This window comes from Rhipicephalus microplus, chromosome X (assembly GCF_043290135.1).
Source record: "Rhipicephalus microplus isolate Deutch F79 chromosome X, USDA_Rmic, whole genome shotgun sequence".
Lineage (NCBI taxonomy): Eukaryota > Metazoa > Arthropoda > Arachnida > Ixodida > Ixodidae > Rhipicephalus > Rhipicephalus microplus.
The window spans coordinates 202,459,283-202,480,679 of NC_134710.1; the positions used below are offsets into that span (position 1 = coordinate 202,459,283).

Here is a 21,397-nt window from a genome sequence, read left to right on the forward strand (position 1 = left end):
CGTCACTAAATGTGAGACAGACCTTTATATACCAGTATATAGCAGTTTCGCAACAGTGTCATCTATGACTAAAGTAATATGATTTCTTCTCGAACATCTGTTGCGCTTTGAACACGTTCGATGTAAGATGTCAATTATTTGGGCAGCACTAGTTGAAAAGATTGTTCTCTTTTATATTGATGAATATCGCAAAACCCAATGACTTCAAGTGCTTTATTTTTGACAAGCCGCACTCTGTGACTCTCTTTCTGCCCCCGCAAAGCCGGTAAGCTAGTGATGTGGCATCGCATATTACCTTTTTGCCGCTTTCACAGTAGGTTTTGTAACGATGTATGCCTACTCCCGTTATCCAGTACTCGCATTCTATATAATAACGAAGTGATTTTCTCTTTCCCACACCCCTTCTATGCTATATTATGCATGACGAATACACTATACGAGTAGCTTGGCACATACCAGCTTTCTGGCGTATAACCGTTGCTGCCCTTCACCTCCTCATTTACTTCCTTCTCAACCTCACTTGCCTTTATCTTCTCGCAATGCATGTACAGGGGGCTTTTTTTCTTTCCCCAAGCAGCGTCATTCAATGGCGTGACTCTGTGGTAGAACACCTGCCTTGCATGCAGGCGGCCTGGGTTTGATTCCACCCCAAAACCAAACATTGTTCTATGCTATAGCACGAAACAAACATATTTTGTCGGTTCGCGTCACCAGAAAACTGGAGCAGCTCCTGGCATATTTGCTTGAAGCTGCTCGAGTTTTTGGCCTAAGCGAATCGACCTAGTGAAAGGCTTAACAGTTACGCTGTAAAAGGCACCCAGAGCTTTGCGTACGCAGTCGCATTGTGTTTTAGGCACTGCGCATGCGTCATACACTAACCATGCACTTTTTGGGTTAGCGTCACGGTCCCCATTTTTAGATTAGAGCTCGAGTAAACAAGCAACCCCACAAGCTCTTTCAAGTTTAACACGCGAGGATCCGAAAACGATTCACTTGCGTTTGCGTTTGAAAAGGACAAACCATATCCTAAAACATTCTTCGGCACGCTAACACCGACCCTGCCCCTTCGGACGAACTTGCGGCCTCTCTAATCAATTATAACACTCTACATTAATATCAGTAATAACATCATTAACATCAGGTAATCATTAACAATACTTTGCGCATGCGTTGAGTTTCGCCCCTGCCACTGCCCGTATATTCCCTTAACGACTTTTTGTTATGTGTATACTCTCTGCTATAGGTTCGAAAATTCTGCGACGCCCGTGGTAACTACAGCCACCTTCGTTGGGCGCCCACAAAGCATAACGCGATGTGCAAGGCGCGCAGCGTATGGGAAGTCATCAGGGATTCACCCGACTATTCACCAGAGTACGTACAAAATTTTATGTTGCACCTGTATGTACAAATTTACGCTATTGCAATTACAGTTGTTAGCTCGGTACCCCACCCCCCTGTAGTATACTGCTGTACAACATCCACTGGTGGATAATATATATATATATATATATATATATCTATATCTATATATATATATATATATATATATATATATATATATATATATATATATATATATATATATATATATATATATGAGTTCTGCTATACCTCATTATTATTAATGCATTGTGTCAAACAAGTAAAAACGAACGCTTAAAGAACCCTGCAACACTTTTTGAGCATGGTGAGAAAACGCTGCCAATAGTACAGGTTCCCGAGAACACGTGAGCCAAAAAGTATAGCGCAGTACGCGGCCTGGAATGCACAATATATTACCAAAGTCAGCTAAAAATTGCTTTCTCTTCTCTCGACCAATGACGAAAGCCGCTCAAAAATCACACATAGATTTCCCATCTATCAGCCATTGACTGATTTGAACATGGTGCGCTCGGTTGTTGCAGAGATCGCCACGAGATGCTGTCACTTGTCCACACGTGCGCGCGTGGTCGCACTGAGAAAGCCGCGCATTCGAAGAAAAAAAATTTAAATGCTGAAGGTCACGAGGCGCGCATGACGTTTTTTGTTTGCCCCTCCCACTCCTCCCTGATCAGCTTCCAGCGCTTTTATCAAGGCGAGAGAAGAGAGAATGTGATTGCAGCATGTAACAAAACTTTGTAACTCCGGTCGTACTGGACGGATTCTCAAAACTTCTGCAGCATTGAATTTGTGAGGCAATACGCTTTTCTAGTGAAATATTTCCATGGTTACTCCAAAAAGTGTTTCAGGGTACCTTTAGGTATACACTTCCGTCCTTCATATATATTGCTGCGGTACGAGCCGGGCTATGGTATGTGCCGGTGATGTGAGAGAAAGGCAAGATTGTCGGGTGCGGCCTGAGGACTCCTGCTGAAAATATCGGGAATATTCACCTTATAATCAGCCAATCCCCTCTATTTGGTACGAGCCATGTGCAGAGAAAAGCAACACAACAATAGTAACAGCAGCAGCAGCAAGAACAACTCCATCTGCACTTCTGAGGGTCCAATCTCATCCTCACCTTAAGAATAAACCCAGTCATCCTTTATTCAGTCGTAACACTTTTGTAGTGGATGTGCTGGGTAATCAACCAAGCAGCACGATTCTTTAAGCGCCTGATACGACGAAGCCGTCACCTTGCTAGACTACCCCGTTACCACTGGCGCCTGAGATGTCTCACAGCGAAGAACGAAACCGGATCCCCGCAGCTGCAGACCTTCCACCAGTCCCAGCAGCACCGCTAGTGTCAGGTTCGGGCACGGCTGGTCCCTGGTTGCGTCAGGATCTCATAGTGCCTCGCACGTTCGGTGGCAAATCTGGCGAGGATGTGGACGCCTGGCTCAGACACTAAAAACAAGTGAACAAATACTACCAACAGGACGCGGCGACCCAGCTGACCAATGTAGTATTCTTCTTAACAGACACAGCGCTTGTGCGGTATGAGAACCACGAAGATTTTCTCACGTCATGGGATCGCTTCGTTTCCGAAATGAGGGCGTGCTTCGTATACTCCGTAGCTAGGAGGAAGCAAGTGGAACAAACGTTACTGTACAGAGCTCAGATGTCAGAAGAGACGTGCACGACCTATATCGAGACAACCTTGAAGCTCTGCAAGATCACCAACCTTTCTATGCCACAGGAGAACAAAATTGTCCACCTGTTAGAGGGCATTGCCGAGGGCGTATATCAGTTCCTATTCAGTAAAGAGAGCATTGGCACGGTAACCGAAGTCATAAGCCACTGTTCTAAATTTCCGAACTACGCAGATTTATGTGTACATGAGAATGAGGAAGCAATCTTTATGGTGATGGCCTAATTGGCATACGAACGATAGCGGAAACCCACCGCGGAAACCCACTGCTCTATAGTGGTTATGGTGCCCGACTGTAGATCCGAAGGTCGCGAGGTCGAATCCTGTTCGCGGCGGCTGCATTTTCGCCACAGGCGAAAATACTTGAGCTTGGTGTGCTTAGATATACAGGGGGTTTCAGCTACAAAGCACCAAGCAATAAAAATTAAAAATGAGTGCTACGCATCTACAGATAGCACATTATTGTCCTTAGCTGCGTGAAGCACGTCAGAATGCTTTTTTTAATCTGCCAAGCATGGTAATTATTAAAGATTGCTTAACGAACTTCTAAAATACTGACTCTAGAGGAAAAAATTCAATACAAGACTTCTAACTCTTATTCAGAAATAAAATCTTCAAGTTACAGTAGGTAATTGTTTGCGGGGTTTGTTTAAAGTGCGCGAAATTCGGAAATACCACGTGATTGCCGCCTAACGCGCGGCGCTTTGAGTGCCCTCAAATGTAACTTGAACGAATTGGCGAAGGCTTCTCACGCACATAGGTCGCTTGAACAGCTATCGGTGACTGCGATGCACATTAAGCGATGGTTGGATGGTACCAAAAAAAGGAGGGGGGGGGGGCGAAAGAAAGAAACAAAGATAATAAACTTCGACAAAATAGCGGCTGCCATGTGCATTGCAGTACGAGACCGGAGGCAGCATTCAGCGCAGCGCAAGTGTTTTTTTTTTTCTTTTCGCGACAACAATAAACATAATGGTGGGGAAGAGGATGACATTTTGATAAAGGAACGATATTAAAAACACGATATGAATATGACGTAAGCAGTTTTTTGGGACACACTTCAACAAGAGAAATTCTTAAGCTTGGTGCACACCGGCGACTAGCAGCAGTCGCGCGACCCTTTGCGACTGGTCGCGAACAGTCGCAAATGGTCGCAAAGCTACTGCTTTGGCTAGTCGATTCTTGCTCGATTTTCAGTCACGTGACTGCAGTTGCAAAACTGCTCGAACCAATCAGCGATGCCCAGAAGTGACACCAGCATTTCTTTATAAGCAGGCTCTTTTTGTTTTGTTTTTTCATTGCGCTGAATCCTGTCGCCAGATACAAATGAGTGCGTTCCTTTGGGTCTGTGGCACCATGGTCACCACGAAGTACTTTGTTTGGAGATGGCTTGGCGCAGCAGCTCGAGCAAAGTGTCGAATCCACGTGGCGGCATTTGCAAGAAGCTAAACACCGTCAAAAATGAGGAGGAAATAAATCGTGCACTATCTTCACTATCTTCACTATTCAGCTAGAATCGTTTTTTGTCTTGAACTTGACTTGCCACCACCTTCAGTGCAGCGCGTTTAGAACCCGTTTGTGGTTCATGCCTTGGCACCGACTAAAACACCACGTTCGAGACACGTTTGTGCTGCATTGGAGGCTGTAGCAGATCAAATTAAACTGAAGGAAAGTTTCTGAATATGTACCACTCTCAGCGATACTTCTCATCGTCTCAGCGCAGCTCGGGAGGTAGGCGACTTGCATGGCCGGCCAACTCTCGCGAGCGAAGGAACGGTCACACCCACCACCGGCTTTTTTTTTTTTTTCTTCTTTGAAGGCTTCTGTTCTGCCCGCGCTGACACCATGGCTATAACCATGGCATAGCGCATCAGCGTCATGCCAATATCTTCTTATTTGCTTGACTCGAACGCTGCTGGGAACGCTGTGCGAGAACGAACGAAAACAATAAATGCAGCGCGCTCGGTTCGCTCCGCTCATTCAGCTGATCGGCGCTGATCTCCAGAGTTCTCGCTAATAACAAGATCCGGACGTGACTCCCCGGTTTTGCGACTTTCTTTTTTACCTCAGCCGGTGTGAACATCAGTAGCTTTTTTGGTCGCCAGTCGCAAATGGTCGCGCGACCGCTGCTAGTCACCGGTGTGCACCAACCATTACTCTGGAACGATCCGTTTCACTAATGAAGAACGTGCGAATATGGTTCTCACCCTCAGCCGAGCGAACGGAAACAGGAGAGAGGCGGCAAGATTACTTCGCAGATGGCACCCGAAAATTCGGGTAAATAGTTTGACAGTGCAAAATTACGAATGGCTCAAGGAGACAGGCCCGTTCAAAAAGCAGCATCAGCGCACACAAGGTGTGTCTGAGTCTTTTGAAACAGACATTCTTGCTTACATGGCAGCACATCCCCGCGCAAGCGTGCACGACATGAGTTTTGAGACAGGCGTTTCAAGCAGTAGTGTTTGGCGCGTACTCAATAGCAGAGGGCTTCACCCATACCATGTTCACCTGCATCAACAGCTGGAAGACTGAGATTTGCAAAGCCATCTGGACTTCTGCAACTGTATACTCGTACAGGAAGAAGGCAATCTGGCTTACTGAAGAGCATATTCTGATCCGATGAAGCTCGCTTCTCGCACAATGTCCAAGTCAATGTTCACAATGGTCATTACTGGAGCGCTACAAATCCTCACTGGCTGCTGCAGTCACAACATGTGCAGTGGTCTTCCAGTGTTTGGTGCACCATTTACGACGACAAAATTATTAACCAGGTCTTTTTCGATGGAACACTCAGCGCAAAATGTTATATCATCGAAATACTAAATGGCCCACTGAGTGACTTCACCTGCGACCTCCCTCTAGCACAGCTTGAAAATATCTGGTTCCAGCAAGACGGAGCGCCTCCACACAGCTGCACGCGGACTCGCGAACTCGAACGTGGCTTGATCGAGAATTTCCCGAGAAATGTATCTCCCGTCTTGGACCTTTAGAGTGGCCCGAAAGATCCCCAGATTTGACTCCGCTAGAATTCTTTCTATGGGGATACATTAACAACCTCGTCTGCACTGAAGCGACGACAACGCCCGCAAGACTAAAGTCTAAAATAGCAGATGTGTGCCGTTCTATTTCTTCACGAATGCTACGAAACGCGAGAGAAAATGTGCTGATTCGATGTATATTGTGTATTGCGGCTGATGGAGGGGTGTTTGAGCACGCTGTAGTGTAACTGCTCATGAGGTTTCAACAAAAGTGATTTGGACTTTGCAATTACGCTGATCTCTTTCCAACACCTAGCTTTGCTACTATTTAAAAGTTAGCTATAAGAGCACAGAACACTTCTTAATTTGTTCTGTTTATTTAAACGTACTGCGCTCTAACAGACGGCTACTAAACATGAATTTTTGCCCCGCCGCGGTGGTCTAGTGGCTAAGGTACTTGGCTGCTGACCCGCAGGGCGCGGGTTCAAATCCCGGCTGCGGCGGCTGCATTTCCGATGGAGGCGGAAATGTTGTAGGCCCGTGTGCTCAGATTTGGGTGCACGTTAAAGAACCCTAGGTGGTCTAAATTTCCGGAGCCCTCCACTACGGCGTCTCTCATAATCATATAGTGGTTTGGGGACGTTAAACCCCACATAACAATCAATCAACATGAATTTCTAAATGGAGATGAAGTACGAGCAGTAAACTTTCGAACCCACAGCCAATTGCGTCGTATTCCTTGCAAGTATATAGAGCAATCGCTCGTAATCGATGCAGATATGACGAAAAAAATACTTGTGGAATAATTACCGCTGAATTTTTTGTATTCTTCCTTTATCAAAATGCCATGCTCTCTCCCACCATTATGTTTATCGTTGGCCAGAAAAGAAAAAAAAAACGTCTGTGCTGCGCCAAATGCTGCCTCCAGTCTTGTATCGCAATGCACGTGGCAGCTGCTATTTCGTCGAAGTTTATTGTGTTCGTTTTTTTTCTTTCAGCCCCCCCCCCCTTTTTTTTTAATGGTACCATCCAACCATCGTTTAATGTACATCGCAGTCCCCGATAGCCTCTTAAAGCGACCTTCGTGCGTGAGAAGTCTTCGCTAATTCGTTCAACTTACATTTGAGGGCACTCCAAGCGCCGCTCGCTAAGCGGCAATCTCGCGTTTTTTTTTTTAATTTAGCGCACTTTAAACAAACCCTGAAAAAAAAATGACCAGCGTTGTTATGTACCGTAACTTGAAAATTTTGTTATTTCTGTATAAGAGCAACAATTCTTGTATTGAATTCTTTCCCCTCGAGTCAGTTTTTAAAAAGTTTAATAGGCAATTTTTATTATTTACCATGCCTGGCGGATAAAGAATGTTCTGACGTGCTGCATACAGCTAAGAACAATAGTGTGCTAGCTGAAGACGCGTAGCACTCATTTTTAATTTTTTTATTGCTTGGTGATTTTTTAACTGAAACACCCTGTGTGCATGCATATGAAAGAACCTTAGGTGCTGTAAATTTCAGGAGCTCTTCGCTATAGCGTCCCTCATAAATGTATCGTAGTTCTGGGACACTAAACGCCAACATTGATTAATAAACAATAGCGGAAGTGCGTGCTCTAGCTAGCATTCGATTATCTTACATGAAGGTGACCATCATGTCTGGACATTTGTGCACCTAGCGCTTCGAACCATGCAACGCCCAGCACTAAGTTTCCCTTTATTTTCCGGCACTTTGTGACTTTTCACTGAATAGCAGTAGTTTGCTTTCTTCTCTTTCTTTTAGATATATTCCCAATTTTAACCTTTTTTTTTTGTATCATGGATGGTTACACTTGCAAAAACCCTGGTCGATTATATTAAGCTGAAGTGTGCCAAAAGCCCCTAAACAAAGTAGCACTAAATGTAAAACATTCTTTTGCAGCATTCATCCATTATCCGTGCAACCAGCTACTCTGTTCGACTACGTCAAGCCACGGACGCACCGTTACTTTTACGTTGTGCAGGCTTGCGCACCTGATCCCACGGATTCAGTGTATAGTGTAAGTGGCGACGCCCAACCTGTATGTGACTAGAAGATATTGCTTAGTTACGAAAATGCGCTGGTTCAAAGTAACGCTTACCCGGCAAACTGGCACGCTCATTTGAATAAAGTTTGCAAATGTTGAGAACAAAAATTTCATTTAAGTTCCCAGTTCTATGAATGATTGATTATTTTTGAAGATAATAACTGCATAGAGTGAGTTGAGCGCACAATACGGTAATAATCCACCCTCACCTATGTGAGCATGGTACGCCAATTGCGCACCGTTAGGGGGAGCCGTGTCTGCACTAACCTTCAAAAGGCTTCCTATCCGGCTTTGAAGTATAGCTCGAATTTTTCAAGAAATTATAGGTATACTAAGAAAGCTGTCTAATCATATTGTGCGCATGTGGAGCGTGCAACTAGCCATTTCGTCACGGTATTGCAGTCAGTCGGCCTGAACCTGAGCCATAACTTACAGATTCTCTTAGGCATATCTTCGCTACAGAACGGCTGACCTGTTCCATTCTTACGCGTGACAGGCACCCGTGTAACCTATATGTACCATCGTACTTCTCGATATCACCATAAACTGTACCACGCATAACAGAGAGAAGAAATGGTAGAGAAGGTAGGAAGGTTAACCAGTTCAGGATAAGCGGTTCACTACCCTACACGTGAGAACGAGATGGAGAATATCGAAAGAAGGAGAGAAAAGAGAGGAAATAGATGAAAAGATATCACAGCACACACACAAGCATGCAAGTCCAAACTTTACAGGGGAGCCGACAGATGGAAACACGTAGTGGGGCAATCAGGGTGAACCGTGGAAGTGCCTCAGACAGGCTGGCCGACGTTTCGATACGAGGACCTATCTTTGTCAAAGGCGCCTTGTCATTTTTGGCGTGTTAGTTTTAAAGGCTAACTCCGGCGATTTTTTTACCATATCAGAATAATGGTGCTTTTATGTTCCTAAGACACTCTTATCACGCGCCCGATAAGAGAAATGCTAAACAAATTTGAAAATAATTTTTTAATTAATGAAAAAACACAATACCGAAACCAAAACCCAACCAAGTGCGCTTCTACGTGTGACGTAATCAAATGCCCGACACTTCCGGGAACCTGCCTGATTGCGCCTAATGCCCGCCAGATGGCACTACCAGACCACGCCATCCGCGGCACTCGGCTAAAACGCTTGCGCGGTTATGGTGAATATATGGTGACTCATGTGTGGCTCACAATGCAACACCACTTGCCACCTATCGCACGGCCACCAATATGTAAAAGGAAATCGCACGCGCAACCAAGTAAGCACTGGCCAAACCCACACATTTCGTAGCAGACAAGCAGACGCTGCCGTGGCACATCAGTTCTGTCACTTCCGCCGGGCAAAACTCAACATCACACACACAATGTTGCCATTAATCCTGGCAAGCGAGAGGAGCGTTTTGAGGCAAGCTATTAAATTCATTTGAAAAAAAAAACTGCGAAACTCTCAAGCCCGCAATTTGGCATAGATGGCGCAAACGCACAAATGAACGTACACAGTGAATTTCATTGAGATCCACTGACCTCGAAAAATCACCGGAGTCAATTCCAGCGGTTAGCAGGGTTAGCAGTGACGTCATCTCCTGGTGGTGGAGTGTGTCCCTGTTGGTATCACCGCCTGAAAAGAAAAAAATGTATAAAGCAGAAAAGTGCAGTCATCCGTTCATTTTATGTTAGGTTGCAATGTTACAAAGTGTTCTCTTCTCGGGGGTCGGAGGAAGAGAAATAAAAAGAAAAAAAGGGGAGAGGACGCAAAGTAGGAGCGGTGTTCTACAAAGTGATGGCCGCTACAGCCACGCACGAAGGAAAGAGCAAGAAATACTTCGAAACCAGCAGATGGGCGCCGCGTGCAGCCACATCAATAGGTTGCCGACTATAGCAGCGTACGCCTGTTCCTAAACACCTATGAATGGGAAGGACAACAAGGAGGCCATCACAAAAATGGGGAGAAGCAAGCAGCGTACTTTTAAATGTCAAGATGTCGACGGTAAGCGATACCGGGTGGGGTCTGAAGGGCATGTGTGTAATGGGAAAGGTCATAGGCAAAAAAATGTTTTGAGTGTTTCCGCAAGTAGGCCGCTAAGTGAAATTGCCTCCAGAATTAGGTGGCATGTTAGATAAAGAAAGGGAAAATCGAGAATGCGAAGGAAATGAGCAACGAGGAGAGAGTACGAGAAAAAAAAGAAAGGAAAAAGTCAGCTTTGCCGCAAAAGCGAAGCAATGAACGCGATAGCGAGAAATTCGAAAGTCACGCGCAAAATAGAAAGCAGATCGCAACGTGCCCCGCGTTTCTCACGCGCCTATGACGCACAAGACGTGCTCACAGGTACCGATGCGCGAGAATTGGCGTCTCAGTTGTTTCTTCGCTGTGTCTGAAAAGCGCGCACTTCGCCTCTTTCTTCCCTCTAATCTTTGATTCCTCTGTTTCGTCCCTCCTCCCGAAAGAGTGAGCAGGCGTTGTGCCCCTCCAGGTGGCAGTTGCCAGCTTGCTCTCTGCCTATTTCCTCTGCGTCCTTGTGTATCTGTGTATGTATATCAAATAAATAATAAATAAGTTCCCAAACGAAGACTTCAACGATTGCAGTAACCTTTGTGCGCCCGGTAACCAGAAAAGAATCGTTCCAGGTAAAACTCGAGACTAGACAAGACGTGCAATCCTCCCCGTGTGATAAGGGCACGCGAGGGAGCCTCGCTTCCTTGCTCTTAGCGGGGCAAAGTACGCGCGGAATATTAGAGCGCGTGCCGCCACGCGATGTGGCGACGCGCGCTCATTGCGCCATCTTGCTTGTAATGCTTAAAGCACGATGTGCTTTAAGCATTACAAGCAAGATGGCGCAATGAGCCCCCAGAGCCTCCAAGATTACGGGCGCACGGCGGGTTTCTCTCTGGCTGTCCCAATCACACGGAGAGCATGTGTTTCTAGAAGTGGGCGCGGTCGGCTCTTGTCTCCGCCCCGCGGTGCTCTTTCTTTCGGTCTAAAAGGCTGCCACGCTGTTGGCGAAGCCTCTATGTGGCTAGAAAAAACTGGCTTTGTGCTTTTATATAGCGTTGTATTTGTTTTTAAATGCTGGGTCAAAGTGTACGAGAGGCAAAGTCAATGCTGGGGCATTTTATTCTTTATTGGGTTTTTTTATTTTGCTGTAGATTGGCGTCGCCCATATTAGAGCAGTTAAAATTGCGATGCTTCTGCAAGAGATCCGCAGGTGCTCTAACTATACTTCAAAGTTTACGGGCTACGTAGAAGGAGGTGGGGGGCATCGGCGAAGAAGAAAGAAAAATGGCAGCCTGATCCGCAAACGAGGTCAGACGACTGCAGCGTTCTACGTCCATGGATTACTTTTTACACTCGAAAGAATGAATTCTTCTTGCTCTCATTGAACTAGCGCTGCTTTTCAATGTAACGCTGTTTCGAGAATTCTTGCAGATGGCCAATTGTGATCACAGCTGCACCACGACGTGGTTTTCATTCTTCTTAGAAGCGTTCTTAGCTTCTTAGGCTAACACGCCAGCCGTCCAGCTGTGCTCGCCACAACTGGTTTATAGGAGGCACGTTCAGCGGGACATGCCAACCACAAGCAAAACGCTGTGCGGTGCACGAGGGATAAACAAAATTACAGCATATGCACGGAGTGAATGATTAGTGAGGTAAAGCGTCAATCCGTCCATCTGTCCGTCCGTCCGTCCGTGCAGTCATTCGTTCATGCGTCCATCGACTCCAATCACACTGCAGCACGCATAGGACGGACGGACGCTTCGCCCCACTCATCATATCATTCGCTCCGTGGATATGCTGGCTACGCTGGATAGAAAGACGACCGACCAAGTGATGCTATAAATAGCTTCGTTCCTAAAAGCAATAAAACCACGTCGCGATACGCCTCGCAGCTGTGATTACGTCAGCGTGCCTGTGATAATTCTTTAAACAGCGTGCGATTTAAATCAGGTGTAGTTCCACAAAAGGAACAAGAAAGTGACCCATTTATTTGCGTGTAACTCGTCAGCGCAAAATGCGGCATTCTGATTTTGCTTGTGGATTGGGCTGTCTGTTTTTATTAAATGTGGAGTGTTTTATAATCGCACCTACTCGCAAATCAGGCGTCGGCGGCGCCACTGACGCCGCCACTGAACATGCTAACGTCTCGTGCCCAAGTTTTTTTCCCTATCTATAGTGCAGGAGGGTACACATCAGTACGACATTATTCTGAAATTAAACAAAAAAAAGTAGACCTGATGTCACTTTCTCTAACAGGAAAAACTACAGCATTGGCATAACATCAATTGTATAAACCGTAACCAGTCGGCAACTTTATTAATAAATTGCTACAATTGAATCAAACATTCATTCTGACTTCCACATTAAAACGTCCTCTCCTCTATGCAGAATGCCAGCGACGCATGTATGCAAGGTAACCACGCGAATGCCGCAGCATGAGCGCGTTACGAAGAAGTAGGAGCTCATGCAAATAGGAGGTTTTCCCGATGAAAAGAAATGGTCGCTGAGCCGACCAAACACGGCACTCAGCATCAGTGACTGCCATGCTCTCTCCTCGCAATGTGCCAACGCCGTCAAGTCTGGCGCGAAAATTAAGCCACGCTCTCAAAGCGTACAACGCTTCGCACTCACCCGCAAGTCTTTCCCACTTTCTCTTTCCAACTACCTCTCGTGGCGCCGCAGAAGCAGGAGACAAAGAGGAGGTCTAGACTACGTCTAGACTGAACGTCACCGGCTCTGCGACGACCACGGGCTGGTTACAGGTGCGCTTTGATCACTTCTGGTCGCCCATTCGCACTGTGAGGCCTACGGTGTTCAGTGTATATGATGGGGAATGTAAAAACGAACATCGAGATGTTTTGATTGTTGGACTAGAACGCCGCACACGTTCAGAGTTTTGTGTATCTAGTATGAAACAGTGGGCGTTACAAAGCAGTGATAATTCACACTTCTTAATCTTCAGTAGTCTACCTCGACGAATACTTAGTTTACTGAAAGACGCCGTTAGGCGGCATGTGTGACTGTTTGATTTGAATGTAGTCGAGATTGCTGTAAATGAACACAATACTGATTTGTCATTGTGCTACCAAAACATAATCAGGAGACAGATGACTAAAGAAGGAGATGATGATAACTCAAGCATTTTCACTATAAAGGACGCGGGGAGTAAATCTAAACCAGCTAATCGAAGCTTTTCACAACATTCCGGCAATCCTAAATATCACAATAATAAGTGGCACCATCACAGCACCTAATTATCTGGAGCGTAAGTGGAATTCGGTTGACCACCTGATAAATATCGGTACACGGTAAAATAGTAATACGATCTCTAACGATAGGAGGGCAATGTAATTCAACAACGATAATTAGCCCAGTTTTCACCCATATACGCGTCTTCAGAAAAGGGAAATGCTAGAATGATTCTGTCACAGACGAAATAATACCTCCGTGCAATAATCTATGTAAGAAAAATTCAGCAGTTGCCGTGCTTTTATTCGCCAATTGGACCAAAACAAAAGCCGTAACAGAAAAAAATGCTTGCCTTCAGTGCAGCCAAAATATTTGTCGGTGATTTTTGCTCGCACGCGAGAAAAAACCAAAAAAAAAAAACATACGCACGCTGAAACCCCGCGCGCTCCACTTTCTGCCATGGCCTCCGCCACTCGAAGAACCCACATTAAACGCGCCCTCGCTTAGCGGTAGCCAGGCGCGTGAGGCGAGATGCGCTAGTTTTACTGGGGAGCGCATCGATTGGGATGGCCGGAGAGAACCACGCCGCGCACCCGCAATGTCGGAGGCCGTGATTCCCCCCGAGTCCTGTCAGCAGAAGTGGTCAAAATCAATAGCTAGCCATTTCAACGTCGAAGGACGGGCTTCTCGGTGGCTCAACGGATAACGCCTCGCATTCACGACGCAGAGGTTCCACGTTCAGTTCCGCGCGCCGGAGTCTTTTTCCGGATTTTTTACTTTCTTACGTTTATATATATATATATATATATATATATATATATATATATATATATATATATATATATATATATATATATATATATATAATATATATATATATATATAATATATATATATATATATATATATATATATACACACGGTGCGGCAGCGAAAATCCTGCCGAGAGTGTCCATAATAATAATACCGCAATAAAAGAATGAAAAGGCGGCGCGGGGGAAAGTGAGACGATTGTGTAAAAAGCCGCAGAGAACTTTTTGGATTGGCAATGATCTTGACGATGAAGGTAGAGTGTTTCTCGAAGCGAGGTAAGAGGAATGAAAGCAGTCGTTTGATGGTTCTAGAGTATAAAATTTTTTATTATTATAAAGACACATGCATATCTATATTTAAAATTTAAAAAAAATGAAAGAGGACATTAATAGTATTATATGTATAGTATAGCCTAGGAGCGACTCATGTAATACCGGTTATGTCTATTTGCAGGTTGAACATATCTTATGCCCGTAAATACAGCCACAATAATGCTATCGCTTTTAGTGATTCGAAATTTCCACATGCTACATTGACCCCTGATGGGTGTAGGGAGTTAAGTTTGTGTATCAATTATCATTCCGTGTATTTTCTTTCTCGTGGTGACCGAAAATTAGTGTGTAGAACGTAAAGCTTGGCTTAGTCGAAATTGAGGTCTTGATGAATCAAGTGACCGGCTACTGCTTTTGGTAAACTGTGCTTTGTGTCTCCACGGTGGCTGTTCAGTCTTACATGAATTGGCTGCACAGTTTCGCCTATATATTGTTTTCCACAGGTGGCACACTTCAGACAGTATATAGGGTTGTTTAAAGCGCAGGTGAAGCTATGTAACCTTGTGAATGTAATCAGATGCTGTGCTTTTTACGCTGGTAGCCAGCTGTATATGTTTGCAGGTGGAGCATTTGAACCAGCCACAGGAACCAGACAATGCCGTAGTCTTTGCTTTGAGTTTTTTGTGAGAAAGCATGCCTTTTAACTTGGCGTTGGATCTGTAGGCAACTTTAGGCGGGTCGGGAGAGATTTTCTTAAGTTTCTGGTTGGATGTTCGAATTAGATAGTATATTGTAAGGATGTTGTTTAGGTTGGGAAATGCTTTAGAAATTGATTGATATGTGGGGTTTAACGTTCCAAAACAACCATATGATTATGAGAGACTCTGTAGAGGAGGGCTCCGAAAATTTCGACCACCTGGGGTTCTTTAACGTGCACCCAAATATGAGCACACGGGCCTACAACATTTCCGCCTCCATGGGAAATGCAGCCGGAATTCGATCCCGCGACCTGCGGGTCAGCAGCCGAGTACTTTAAACACTAAAGCACCACGGCGGGGCATTGCATTAGAAAACTTTGTAGTGAGAAGAGGCGTTGTGATTTTAGAGCGTGGTATGAGTGCTTCATCGCGGTCCAGTTCCAGTGCGTCCGTATAGTTTTTGTCAAGGAATGAAGGTGCGTTCTGTCTTATAGTGTTCATTTTAGGGCAGCAAGTTTGTTCCCGTGATCCTCGTTTCCTATACATATACGTGGCGTAATCTTGTTGCCTGACTCTTGAAAATGCCTTGTTTACAGTGCTTCGGGTGGTAGCTTGTATATTATAGGTATTGTTGCTTGTCCATTTGCCAAGCAACGATACCTAGATTTTACAAGCCACCACCCGAGAAACTGTCCTGCCCATTTATAGGTGTTTGGGAATAAGCGTACGCCGCTATCACTGGTAACCTTTTGCGCGGTGAATGGACGCGGTGCACATCTGCAAGTTTTGAAGCATTTCTTGCTCTTTCATTCAGTCTTGGCTACAGCAGCCACCACTTTGTAGCACACCGCTCCTACTTCCCGCCCCTCTTCCTTTTTCCCCTTTTTTTTTTTGCTTCCCCTTCCCTCGACCTCCGAGAAGAGAAGTCTTTGTAACACTGCAACCTAACTGGAAAAGAAGTGATGGCTGCACTCTTCTGCTTTATAGATTTTTTTTTCAGACGGCGATTACCAACAGGGACATACGCCACCACCAGGAGATGACGTCACTACTAACCCCTTGAAACTAACACGCCGAGGATGACAAGGCGCCTTTCACTAAGATAGGCCTTCGTATCGAAACGTCAGCCAGCCTGTCTGAGGCGATTCGACTGTTCACCCTGACTACTCCACGCAAGTATGCAGTCAGTTTTCACGCATAACGGAAAGAGTCGACATTTTCGATGGAAAGACAATAGATCAGGTTGTCTATGCTTGTCACCGTTACCCACACAGAAGCCACGATAATGGTGAACTCTAAAATTTTCGACAAAATAAGTATTAGTAAGCATTAATGCTTCTTGAGAACTTCCACGAAGTGTGGCAGTCTGCCTTGTTAATTTACGGACCAGGCTCAATGAATCATGCTTTTAATGGCAAAGCTTTTATTGACGAACTTCGGCGAGTTTGAGCGCATCCATCCATCCATCCATCCATCCATCCATCCATTCATCCATCCATCCATCCATCCATCCATCCATCCATCCATCCATCCATCCATCCATCCACCCATCCATCCATCCATCCATCCATCCACCCATCCATCCATCAGCCCGCCCGCCCGCCCACTCACCTGCCCGCCCGTCCATCCGTCCATCCGTCCATCTATCCATCTATCTATCTAGCCACCTACGACATTTAGCTATCCTGGTCGTTTCGACAATGGTATCGTTACCAATATTGATATAGCATAACATGATTGTAAGACAAGCATAAGTGACTGTGATAACATGAAAATGATGACATGTATGTCCTGAATGCCAAGATTTACAATTCATGGTCTTGCTGCTCTTGCGGTGGTTTTGTTCACTTGAAATATTGAAAAACTGGTATAGTATGAGATGACTGCATGGCGAACATAAGTGACAGACCCTACTGTGGAAATCATGACATGCATGTCATGTAAGCCATAATGACTGCACGCCACGCTCACGGTGCACTCGTGGCCGTTTCGCTAGCTTCACATATATTAAACTTGGTAATACGTGAGGTGAATGGACGACGAAGTTTCCGGGGCCCTCCACTACGGCGTCTCTCATAATCATATGGTGGTTTTGGGACGTTAAACCCCACATATCAATCAATCATGTGAATGGACGACGAAGGTAAATGACGCTTCCAAACATTATAATTATGACATGCGCGTTATGTAAAACATGACTACTTGCTACGCTCATAGCGGGCTCGTGGCCCGGTTTCGCCAGCTTCAGAGATACCAAGTTAGGTACTACATGACGTGAATGGATGACCAACACAAATGCCAGGGGAAAACATGATAATCATGATATGGAAGTCGTGTACAGCCTAATCTATCACCGCCTCGTAAAGTGTTGCTGATTTAAAGTGTCATATCAACCTTCATCATTCGTGCTTCGCATATTATTGATTTCCACTGTACGTGGGGTCTGCAAATTTTTTATATTGCAAATACCCCGCTTTGGACCAAATGTTTCAACCACTAATGGCTTCGTCAGAATTGACGTGCGGCAGAGAGCTGATAAATGAATATTCGCCATTAAAAAGATGTTTATACTGTGTATACGCACGGCGGAGAAAAATGTAGTTGTATTATTTGCCTTAAAATGCTGCTACATTTCAATTCCTTCAATTTCAGCCATATGTTGTAGGATATCGATGTACGAAGTACATCAGCTTCTTTAGTACTGAATGTGCTTTATGCCTCTGTAGAACGCTATCCCATATCGCACTCAATCGCTTCGAAATGCAGAAAATCATGGCGTCTATTAACGAGGGGTTGCGGCGCTTTCTTTATGCTGCTCCTCGTGGTTCGAACTGGAATCTGGTACTTCTGGACGGTGGCAACGTCACAGTATCTGCGGACAGTGGCTTTGACAGCAGAAATACTACGTGGCAAGCAAGATGGGAGTACCTAAGAGAGCTTGACCGAAGTGTCAAGTACACCTGCACGAGCCCGGACATGAACAGCTTCGTTAAAGCTATTCCAGAGGTATGTAGCCGACTATCAAAACCTATTATTTAGAGCAGCATTCGCCTGAGAGCTACACGTACGCAGCTCTTGTCCCAACTTTCTTGCTTTGTTATTTTAACGTACTAACAAAAACGTACTAACAAAAATATTTGCAGTATCTCGTTAGCACCGTTTAATACACTTCTTTTCATTGTGCGTTCCAATTTATTGCATTATCCTGTTCAATGTGAAAAATTTTCTCTCTGAAATTATATTCTTGTATGTGTTTATTGATCTTGTACTTGTACACTTGCCTTTTACAGTTTATATTTGATGTTAAATTCCGTTGTGTTCTTGTTTATTTTCTTAATCTTAATGTTTTATCGGCAGCCCGCATTGTATTTTTCACTTAATGTGTTTTCTTTGAAAACTGTTGTGCCTTTTGTTTTAATAGCATGTATTAATGTATCACACCTGCTATAGTCTCTGCTTGAGACTGCAGTGTAAATAAATAAATAATTTAACACTTCACTGGTTAGCTTTAAGGCATATGCTGGAATTGTGACACTCACGCTGAGTTGCAATGATGGAGTGTTAGTGTAGCATAAATCTGAAATACACCACCGTTTATTTAATGACCTTATCACACGTAATACCATTGTGTGTTGACGCCACCTGTGGATTGTTTGGTCATTGCAGGTAAACTGCGAATTTTCTTAAAACAAACCATAACTGCTACACCATATATAGCCATCATTAACTGAAAACATGTCCTACTTGAATCGACATTTGTCCTTTCTCCCACCCACCCCCTGTCTTGAAAGTTTGATTTGAAAAAAAAATACCACATCCCATTTGAAACTTACACGCAACAAACCAAACTCGCACTATAGAGCGTGCTTTGTGTGTCAGGCAGCCAGCGACTAGAAAACAAGTCTAGAATTTTTGTGATATATTGCCCAGCATGTGTTTGTATTGGTGGCCGATTCAAACAAACGTGCCAAGTTTAACCCATTATATATCTGCACTAATTTGCCGTGGACACACAGGTGGCGCAAAATGAGGCTACAACAGTAATCGCACTGCTGCACAGCGATTCCGCCCCAGCAGGTGTTGTCAAAGCACTAGCCACGATTCACACGGTGCGTCTGGTCCTTATCCTGTTCCACACGGCTGCGACGCCCCAGCACTCGACCTGGAGATTGTCTGTGCTGCGAGCCGATAATCTTTTCATGGTGCCCGCAGCTTCGAGTCAAGAGTCCATGGCGGCTCTGGTTGATCTCGCCCTTCACTCAGCACACCATGCGACAGCAGACCTTGACGGAGACGTCATCAAGGCAAGAACGTGGCCTGTCCACATGCTACCGTGCTTCTCTCCGGAGCACGGGAGCTCCAATTTGGAGCGCTATGGTATTGAGTTACAATGTGCATGTATACAAGAGAGGCGCGGGTGAACTTATGGACACTCTATGAGAAATCATTTAACAACTAGGAAAGGGACAGTAACATTCCTCGTTCGGCCGATTCTCATCCCAATGTGCAACTCTCTCTTTTGTCAGTGTTGAGAATGCCCAGTAAACAAACAAAACATCCTCAGCCGAATACGATAAAAAGTGGTATATTTTTGGGCACTATTTCAGGAGCTTTAGTATCGACCACCCACAACGTAGGTCGCATATTCTGTGTTTGCGAGGACGATAACAATGACGATGGGGTAAACTTTGACTTACTGCTTCGAAAAAAGTTGCTAAAATGTAAGCGGTGCATGACGAGTAAAACGCAAGAGAGCACAGAAATTAAAAAAAAACAGAAACGCATAAATAGTTTACTGGAGCAAAGAAATTCAGAAAAAGAAACGAGGACGCTATACGTGAGCTAATCTTTTTTTTTACTTATTCTCTTGATAATGATATGACCATCACTTTGATAACAGTGACATGCATGAATAAAATAGGGACTGTCGAGACATTTCGATTAATCGAGCGATTGGTTGCGGCAGTGACGGCGTATACATACACCACTCATCTCACTAACTATAGTCTCAATTTGTCACCGAGCCATCTACAAGAACCCTTCACAGCCATAGCTTGATCTGTGTTCGTTCTGCTACATTTGAAATCAAATGCAATGGTCACGCCTACTGCTGCCGGGTTTATCGCTTGATGGATAGAAACACACTCCAACAGGATTTATCTCATTGTGTTTATACAATTTACACACGCTACAGCAAGTCATACTTATTTTTAGAAATTTCTCTTACCTAAGTATTGACTAAAGGTAATTCACTGTCTGTCTGTCGTATAGCAGTTCTAAGACACCACTTATTGAGCCCGAACAACAAGGAAGTGACCTTTATAGGTTTCTTTTAACACGAGGTTTCTTTTAACACGAAAGCGTTTCATGCCAGGGTCCACTACGGCCTCGCTGACACATTTCCGTCACGGGTATGACTGTGCTAATAGATTGCAAAGAAAAAAGTCACAGGTTTGCCGCAAAGGCGAAGCAATGACCTTGATAGCAACACATTGGAAGGTCACGCCAAGAATGGCAAGTAGATCGAAACGTTCCCCACTTTTCTCACGCACAAATTACCACGAAACGTATTCACAGGTACAGATAAACGCAAATAGGCGTCTCAGTTGTTACTTCGCTGTCTGAAAAACGCACTCTTTTCGCAAACGGAGATCGTGCGACGAGTACAGTGACTTTTGTGTGCCTGGTAACTACAATAGAATCGCCCCGGTGAAAGCCCAAGTCCAGCCAAGGCGTACGATTGTCCCCACCGCGATATAAGCGAGTGCACCCGTGATCGTTCATCTTGCCCCCTCTCCGCAGCGCAAAGTAAGCATGGGAGATGAGAGCGCACGCCACTGCATTGTGACGATCCAGCGACGCGCACTAATGGCGCCATCTCGCTGGTAAAGATGAAAACAAACCCCCCCCCCCGAGATGCCAATCATCAGCGGTAAGTGGTAGATATAAATAGCTTGCTGTTTGAACGTTGAATAAAGTGCTCCTTCGTGGCTCAGTGGTTAGCGCCTCGCACTCAACTTCAGAGGTCAGACGTTCAATTTCGCGCGCCGGAATCGCGCCTGTGGTTGCGTTGTTTCAATTTTGGAATAGGGGGACGAGTAAATGTTCGGGGTCAGAGCACGGAGCTTTACAACACTACCATCTATGGTGAGCTGAACCGTACCAGACAAGAGGTAGTTTTCACACAAAACCATGTCCGCGTGCTATTCCTGGACCCGGAACGCCGGCAAGGAAATCGCTCCTAGCTTCGGTTCTCACTGGTAACCCAATGCACCGACAGGCAACGCACTCCAGCCGAGGCCGCTCAAGGGTGTCTTGGAC

The 21,397-nt window shown here is 45.0% G+C and overlaps 1 protein-coding gene across 3 annotated transcripts in view; it reads left to right on the forward strand.

Annotated features, from left to right (window-relative positions):
- Positions 1 to 21,397, forward strand: part of LOC119187683 (calcium-activated chloride channel regulator 1) — an 84,482-nt gene that overhangs the window by 37,259 nt on the left and 25,826 nt on the right. For all 3 annotated transcript variants that reach the window (XM_037435761.2, XM_075878483.1, XM_075878482.1), the window contains exons 5-8: positions 1,244 to 1,371; positions 7,962 to 8,079; positions 17,843 to 18,082; positions 19,093 to 19,380. In XM_037435761.2, the coding sequence (XP_037291658.2) occupies positions 1,244 to 1,371; positions 7,962 to 8,079; positions 17,843 to 18,082; positions 19,093 to 19,380 (774 nt within the window). The remainder of the gene's footprint in view (positions 1 to 1,243; positions 1,372 to 7,961; positions 8,080 to 17,842; positions 18,083 to 19,092; positions 19,381 to 21,397) is intronic.